This window comes from Triticum aestivum, chromosome 1D, assembly GCF_018294505.1.
Source record: "Triticum aestivum cultivar Chinese Spring chromosome 1D, IWGSC CS RefSeq v2.1, whole genome shotgun sequence".
NCBI classification, from domain to species: Eukaryota; Viridiplantae; Streptophyta; class Magnoliopsida; order Poales; family Poaceae; genus Triticum; species Triticum aestivum.
The window spans coordinates 434,089,469-434,097,168 of NC_057796.1; the positions used below are offsets into that span (position 1 = coordinate 434,089,469).

Below are 7,700 nucleotides of genomic sequence, written 5' to 3' on the forward strand. Positions count from 1 at the left end.
TTGACGACATACCATAGTTCGACATCAATGGCTTCAAGATGCATGCGCATCTTATTCTTCCAGTAGGGATATTCAGTTCCATCGAAGACAGGACACGCAGTGGAGACTTTGATTATCCCTGCAGTCGACATAGCTAAAACTCTAGGTGGTTAAACCGAATCACACAGAACAAGGGAGTACCTTGCTCTGATACCAATTGAAAGTGCTAGTTATCGACTAGAGGGGGTGAATAGGCGATTTTTATGAAAGTCTTCAAAACATGGAAGTTTCGAAGACAAACGATAGAAATGAACCTATTAACATGCAGCAGAAGGTAGACTACACTAGACAAGCCGTAGTCAAGTATTCAATGAAGTGAAAGCACGAAGACTAATAACAGCTAGGTAGTAATGATCAGGATGGAAAATAGTATGAAGCCAAACAACAATAGAAGTCACAGAGTGAAGTCAAACAGGTAACACAGGCAGGCAATGACTTCACGAAGACAAACTGTGAATAAAGAGAGGGAGAAGATAGAACCAGTCGCTTGGTGAGGACAAGGATTTGTTGGACCAGTTCCAGTTGCTGTGACAACTGTACGTCTGATTAGGGAGGCTGAGATTTAACTCAGAAGACCGCGTCTTCACCTTATTTCCCTTGAGCTAAGGACACCCAGTCCTCGCCCAATCACTCTGGTAAGTCTTCAAGGTAGACTTCCAAACCTTCACAGACTTTGTTCACCGGCGATCCACAATGACTCTTGGATGGTCAGAGCGCGACGCCTAACCGGCTGGAGGATTCACAGTCCTCAAGTGTAACAAGTCTTCAGGTCACGCGGACAGAAAGACTTCAGTGATGCCTAACACTCTTTGGCTCTGGGTGTTTGGGCCTTGTCCTCGCAAGGATTTCTCTCTCAAAAGCTTCGGAGGTGGGTTGCTCTCAAACGATAAAAGCCATGCACTAACTCTGAGCGGCCACCAATTTATGGTGTAGGGGTGGGCTATTTATAGCCACTAGGCAACCCGACCTGATTAGTCCAAAATGACCCTGGGTCACTAAGGAACCGACACGTGTTCCAATGGTCAGATTTCAAACACACGCGGCAGCTTGACTTGGGCTACAAGTAAAGCTGACTCATCCAGCTCTGGTTAAGATTTGCTCTCATTGTCTTCGCTCGAAGACATAGGATTTGGTTGAGCATCACTTCAGTCACTCTGACTTTGTTCACTGGGACCCCACTTAACAGTACGGTGGTTCCTATGACTCAACAAAGAAGAAAAGGAAACAACGAAACAACTAAGTCTTCGCGCTCCATAGTCTTCACACGATGTCTTCTCTTGTCATAATCTTCAATGTGAATATCTTCACAAACCACCATTGTCTTCAATGTCTTCATACATTTTTAGGGGTCATCTCCGGTAAGTAAACCGAATCAATGAGGGACTACTACCTGTGTTATCCTGCAATTCTCAGAAACACATTAGTCCCTCAACCAGGTTTGTCGTCAATACTCCAAAACCAACTAGGGGTGGCACTAGATGCACTTACAGTGTGTGCCGAGAAACCTACTCCGGCTACACGTCTGTCCGTGAGCCGGCCAACATTAAACACAATGCTGGTTGGCTCCTCGCGTCCACCCGCTATTTAAACGAGGCAAGACGTCGGGCAAGAACTGCACCACACCTCCGCTCCACATCTCCTCCTTGCACCATATTCCGCACACTCTCCATGGCATCCGGCGAGCAGAAAGAGGGGGTCTCCAGTATAAAAGCCGGCTTGGTGACCCACCGAGCCCGCTTGATATGAGCTAGGCAACTCGCTGCTCCACCCCCCTCGCCGCCCGAGGCCGTCAGTACCATCGGCAAGGCTGCAGGCGGGCAAGCCGCCGCTCCAAGCTCGCCCCTGGTGTCGCAACTTGCCGTGCCAAGCCAGCTCGTAGAGGAGTGGCTGTTTGCTCCACTACGGCACGCGGGGGCACCGTGGCTTCCGTGGACACCGCCGTGTCGTCACGCTCCTCCCGCGCCCTGCCAGCGGAGGCGGCCAACACGTATGCGCCCGCCGCCGACACCGAGGAAAACTAGACCATGGGAGTCTTCACGGAAGACCATCGTAGACCCCCGACTCGGCTTCACGGAAGCGGAGGAGCCACTCTTCCCCTCCGGCTGAAGCATGGCCACTCCGATGAGCGGCGCATGCGAACATACGGAAGATATGGCAAAGGCGGAGGCCACGGAGGCCGGCATTAGACAAGTTGAAGTATGTGCGGACGAGCTCCTCTTTTAGTTGAAGTATGTCCAAAATGTAATGAATTTCGTCTGGTTTATATGAAATCAGCCGTCTTTGGTCCATTTAGTTCAAACAGTAATTGAAATGTATGCAGGCAGCGTTGGATGACCGACTCCCGCATTCGTGTCCGCGGACGGATGCTGGAGCAAATTTGTGGGTCAGCGTTGGAGATGCATTAGGGTGTCGAGTTAGGTTTGAGTTTTGTTTAATTGAGTTTTTTAACGCTTGACACTCTTTGCCATAGACACGAGAGACGATGAGGCCTCATGTACTACGCGTTACCAGAACTCCACGATGCTAAAATAGCTTGCGATGTGATTTTATTTATTTTTCTATAGTTGTTTTGTAGTTTGTTGCCTTGGCACTGGTTTTTTTAAGGGGACTTGGTACTTTTCTTGCCAGATATACGATGGCCTTTTGATGTCCTTGAAAAATACTCAGGTTCCTTCCGGCCGGCACGGGCGCGGGCGCGGGCGCCAGCACCGGGGCTGCAACGTGGGTCGGCACACTCATGTCCCCCGGCGCGCGCGCACGCGAGGGGCGGCTGGAGCCGGAGGCCCAGCCCCCGCTCGCGCGGCCGACCAGGCCACCCGACACGCGCGCGGAAGACGGCCGGCATCCGATGACCCGCCCGGTAGCTGATGCTGCCGCTATCGCAGTAGGGCCTCTCTCCTGCTCGCTCCGTTCCACGGTCAAGCGCGTGAGGTCACCGCTCCCCGGCCGGGGCCCCATGCCATGCCAATCAGCAATCAGACACCCACCCCAGTCCACGCTCGCCGACGTCCACGTAACAACAACTCACTCACTCAACGGGGACGCGACAGGAGGAAGGAAAAGAAGAACCAACACCACGCACGCCACATCACCCCCCACCCAACCCAACTCCGATGAGCCACCATCCATCCATCCATCACTCCACAAAAGAAAAGAAAAGGAACCCCGATGGATCAGCCAGCACCATTTTCCTCCGCAAGCGAACAAAGCCCGCCTCAAATAATTGTGTCGAGTGGGAGTAAACTTTTCAATTTTATGTAGCCCCAGTAGACGACCTCCCACTCACGCCGCCCGTCGTCGTCCTCCTCCTCGTCGCGGTCGTAGAGGAGGCCCCTCCGCACAGTACAGTTTCCAAGTGTACCCTCTCGTACTACGTACTTGTCTACCTTCCCGGCCACATCCAGACCAGAGCAACTCCCGACACTGACGACCGCCGAGCGAGGACGGACGGCGAGGCGCGCCTTCCCCGCACCCGCAGCGACCACGGCGACGGAGGCGTAGAAGCTCCTCTCCTGTCTCCTCTGCATACGGTACGCGCTCGTCCTTCTCCTCCAGCTCTTCGCCGCGCACACGCGGGCATCGCCTTTCCCGTGCGACCCTCTTAACATTCTTCCCCCCACTTTTTGCCCCGCTTTTCCTCCGCTCCGCGTGATCCCGATTCGGCCCGACCGGCGGCTCCGCCAATCCGCTGCCTCCGGCGGCTGTTTCATTCCATTCCCTTTCGCCGGGTAAGATTCGATCTGGGCGCGCGCGTCCTCCCATGGCGTCACGGGAGGGGACGACGGCGGAGAAAGAGGCGTGAGACCGACGGCCTTTGAATCCCGCCACAAAAACAATACTGCTACTCCTACTCCACTCGCCACCGTCTGCTTCGGGGCGACGCATCTCGTCGCTTTCCCTCCCCTTTCCTTCCCACCCTGTGAGCGAGCGAGCGGTGTGTCTCGGTCCGCCGCCGCGCTCCCCTCATTCACCCACGCACGTACGGCCAACTGTTCGGCCCATGCCCCGGCCTTTCCCGAACCGACCGGTTGGCCCGCCTTCTCTCCCGCCCTCGTTCGGTAGATTGATTGGTTGATTCCGTGGTGCCCCCCGCCCCCGATACGCACTAGGAATCTGGTAGTGCCCCCGCCCCCGATACGCACAAGGGCAGATTTTTCTCATTCTTCTTGATTTGATTTGCTGTTTTGTTTCTGAGCGTTTCAATCCAACAAACTGATTCAGGTTCGGGCTAACGCCGACGAGGAGGAGGCGATTGGCGGTTGAATCTGGTGGAATGGCGCGCCGGAGTCGACCGCGATGGAGCAGCACGCGCTCCGGGGTCTCAGCGCCGGCGGGGAGGGATCAAATGCAGATCCTCTTCTAGCGTCAGGTTCCCAGATTCCCCGAGTTCTCTGATCCAGTTCTTGCTTGCAACTTCGTGGCCGCCCTACGGTGTTCTCGGATCTGGTTTGCTTGAGATTTCGCGGAGGAGATGGACGAGGACGAGTACTCGTGGGTGCGGCGCACCAAGTTCTCGCACTCCATCGTCAGGTCTAGCTCCGGCAGGTGCTCCTTCGACGAGCAGTTCAGCCGCCGCGCCGTGTCCATACAGAAAGATTTTGATTCAGAGCTCAAGAGCCTGCAGCCGAGGGCCAAAGGGGCGGTCTCAAACCCGGCGAGGCCGGCGATTCCCAGGGCAAAATCGGCGGCTGGCCAGGCAGACCGCAAGCCGAAAGATGTTGTGTTTTCAGATGTTCAGCTGAAACAGCATGGTGCTGTTGGTGATGGCTCACTGAAAGAAACGTCGATGATGCAAGATCGGCGCGAGGTTGGACCGAAGGGAAACGGTCTGAGCTTGAAATCACTGGATATTCCTAATCGGCGTATTGTCCGGGGTTTGAATGATGGAAGCTCAGGCAACACGCTGGAGTTCTCTTTCCACTCGGAGGAGCAAAGCTTGAGGTTGCAGAGGGTGTGCTCTAGCCCAGGTCCTTACTTTGCCAAGGATGCAGGGCTAGCCGGCGATTCCAATCCACGGAGTGTATCATTCAAGGTCGCTGGAGATGGATCAAAGCCGAAGAAAAGAGCGAAATCCCCCATCCCGACACGCGTCATCTCTGACGTTTTCAGGGAGGCGAAAGCTGCCAGTAAGAGGTTCTCCTCTCCACAGCGGCAAAGGAAATCTAGCTCTGTTCGGTTGCTGGATGATAGTCCCCCTTTCGCGTTCTCTTCGACAAGAGCAGCAAGCAAATTGGTAACTAAAAGGGCCTCTTCCTGGCCAAGGAACTCCGAAGCTAGAGTTGCAAAGGTCGCTGCGCTGGATGTACTTGAGAAATGGACGGTCGACCGCTCACAGCTACTCATTGGCCACAGATTTGCATCAGGAGCGTATAGTCGTCTGTTCCACGGAATCTACAAGGAGCAGCCTGTTGCTGTCAAGTTTATCAGGCTACCTGATGATGGTGAAGATCCGGAATTGGCTGCTCGGCTTGAGAAGCAGTTCACTGTCGAAGTTACCATTTTGGCTAGGCTCCAGCATCGTAATGTCATTGAGGTAATGAAATGAATTTCCATATAAGTTTTCTTTTGATGTTTTCTAGCTATCCATTGCCCGTGAGTAGCATTTATTTCTTCATTAGAAAACAGTGCAGTAACCACTATGTCATTTTGCTTTTCTATGTATTCATGGAACTGCCCATACTTGAATTTGGGTATTTTGCGTTGTTGAGTCAGTATGCAGCACAGCTCAAATCATTGAAAGCTGCAACACGCATTATCTTCTGTAGGGCCTCAACTTTGTATTTCTTGTATTTCTTTTAGTAGTGTTTCTGCAAGCATGACTTTGCTGACAGTAGATAATCCAGGGTATTTCTCCCTAATGACATATACAAGGAATATGCTCACTGCAATGCCAAGTATCTTCCCCCCCTGCCACTAAAAAAAAGAAGAAATATCTTCCCCTGGAGATGACAAGTACACAAGTAGGATACTAATCAATGTCTTTGACTTGGACATAACTATCTACTAACTGCTCCCGTACCATCAGTGTAATCAATGCGTCATAGTTGTCAAGCTCATAGCCTGTTTCACTAAAAATAATAAGAAAAATGATTTTATTCGCTTGATATTAGACTACCTGGGCCACCGCAGCTGTATTTGTATCAGTTTTTTATTTAAAACAGCACTGGTAGCATAAGAAAGACAGTATTATTGGACTGTAGCTACATTTTATCATGTTGGCACTCTAGATTTCATCACATACTGTAACAAAGAGTTATGTTTAATCCATTCACAATATTTTGTGCAGCTGGTTGGGGCATGTAGCTCTGCACCTGTCTTCTGTGTCATCACTGAGTTCCTGCCTGGGGGCTCTTTGAGAGCTTATCTGCGCAAGCTGGAGGGCAAGCAACTTCCTTTGGAGAAGATCATCTCCGTTGCCCTGGACATTTCACGTGGTTTGGAATACGTTCATTCGCAAGGGGTAATCCACCGCGACGTGAAGCCTGAGAACATTCTATTCGACGCAGAATGTTGCGCAAAGGTCGTTGATTTTGGAGTAGCTTTTGAAGACGTTTACTGCAACACCATGGAAGATGACCCAGGCACATACAGATGGATGGCGCCGGAGATGTGTAAGCGCAAGCCATATGGTCCGAAAGTCGATGTTTATAGTTTTGGGCTCGTCTTGTGGGAACTGGTTAGTGGTTCGATCCCTTATGAAGAGATGACTCCGCTCCAAGCAGCCTATGCAGTTGTTAATAAGGTATTCGCCCTTCTAATTCACTTATCTTCCAATTTGTTTCCGCCGCAGTGAGGAAATTTCCCAAAGAAACAATCAGTTTACTCTCTTCACAATTCTGCACATGAACTGCTTGTTAACGAAATTCTAATTTCAGAACTTGAGACCAGTTGTTCCTTCGAGCTGCCCGACACCATTGCAACAATTGATGGAGCAATGCTGGTCCGCTCAACCTGAGAAGAGGCCTGAGTTTACTCAGATAGTTAAAACCCTTGAAAATCTCAAGGCGACTCTTGATAGAGATGGAACCATTGAGAAGACCAGCTGCCAGGAAGCAGCTCAGGAGCAAAACAAGAACAGGCTTGCCAACTGGATCCTAAAGCTCTCATATAGCCCACCGGATTTCTCAGGGCCCCCGCCGCCGAAGCTGCTGTGATTGTGTGCCCTCTTCCTCCCAGAACGTGTTATGTGGAGTAGATCACAACTCTGTAAATCAATTTTTCGTTGTATATAAAAACAAACTACACGAGACACACCTTTCTTTTTCTTTACATTATAGATCACAATAAATATTTTCTGGACTCTGTTTTAGAAGAAAAACCATCTCGGAAGAATAGACGAAATCTTGATTGTATGGTAGTATCAGCTAAAACTTGACTTCTGCCATCTATTATTATATGCTGAAATCACAATACAGGAGAAAAGGGTTATATGCTATAAATAAACTCTTACAAAAAATCTTATAATTAAGTAAGTTTGACGACAAGAAGGCTCGTATACTAAGGTTCCCGTCAGTTCGTGGAAACACTTGTAGGTGCAGTAGTGGACCTAGAATCTTAACGCCGGGGTGCCACGGTTTACATATATCGTGTATAATGAACATAATTTCTGCATATCAATTCAAAATTTATGAAAATGACACTATAAATAGTATAAATTGGTT

The 7,700-nt window shown here is 50.6% G+C and overlaps 1 protein-coding gene across 3 annotated transcripts; it reads left to right on the top strand.

The window, feature by feature from the left end:
- Positions 1 to 3,233: 3,233 nt before the first annotated feature.
- LOC123182655 (mitogen-activated protein kinase kinase kinase 10) lies at positions 3,234 to 7,290 on the top strand. 3 transcript variants are annotated; one of them, XM_044595303.1, is made up of 4 exons: positions 3,234 to 3,569; positions 4,261 to 5,572; positions 6,326 to 6,781; positions 6,915 to 7,290. In XM_044595303.1, exons 2-4 carry the CDS (start codon positions 4,511 to 4,513, stop codon positions 7,191 to 7,193), a joined length of 1,797 nt encoding a protein of 598 aa, XP_044451238.1. In that variant the 5' UTR covers positions 3,234 to 3,569; positions 4,261 to 4,510; the 3' UTR covers positions 7,194 to 7,290. The 3 variants fall into 3 exon arrangements, with proteins under 3 accessions (XP_044451238.1, XP_044451237.1, XP_044451236.1); XM_044595302.1 differs by having other exon boundaries at positions 3,249 to 3,767; XM_044595301.1 differs by lacking the exon at positions 3,234 to 3,569 and adding an exon at positions 3,774 to 4,155.
- The last annotated feature ends 410 nt before the right edge of the window (positions 7,291 to 7,700 follow it).

Excerpts from the sequence above, each read along its gene's own strand:
- LOC123182655 (XM_044595303.1), top strand. The coding sequence starts at position 4,511 with ATGGACGAGGACGAGTACTCGTGGGTGCGGCGCACCAAGTTCTCGCAC. Across the intron at positions 5,573-6,325 it reads AGCATCGTAATGTCATTGAG|CTGGTTGGGGCATGTAGCTC; the intron begins GTAATGAAATGA and ends TATTTTGTGCAG. Across the intron at positions 6,782-6,914 it reads CCTATGCAGTTGTTAATAAG|AACTTGAGACCAGTTGTTCC; the intron begins GTATTCGCCCTT and ends TTCTAATTTCAG.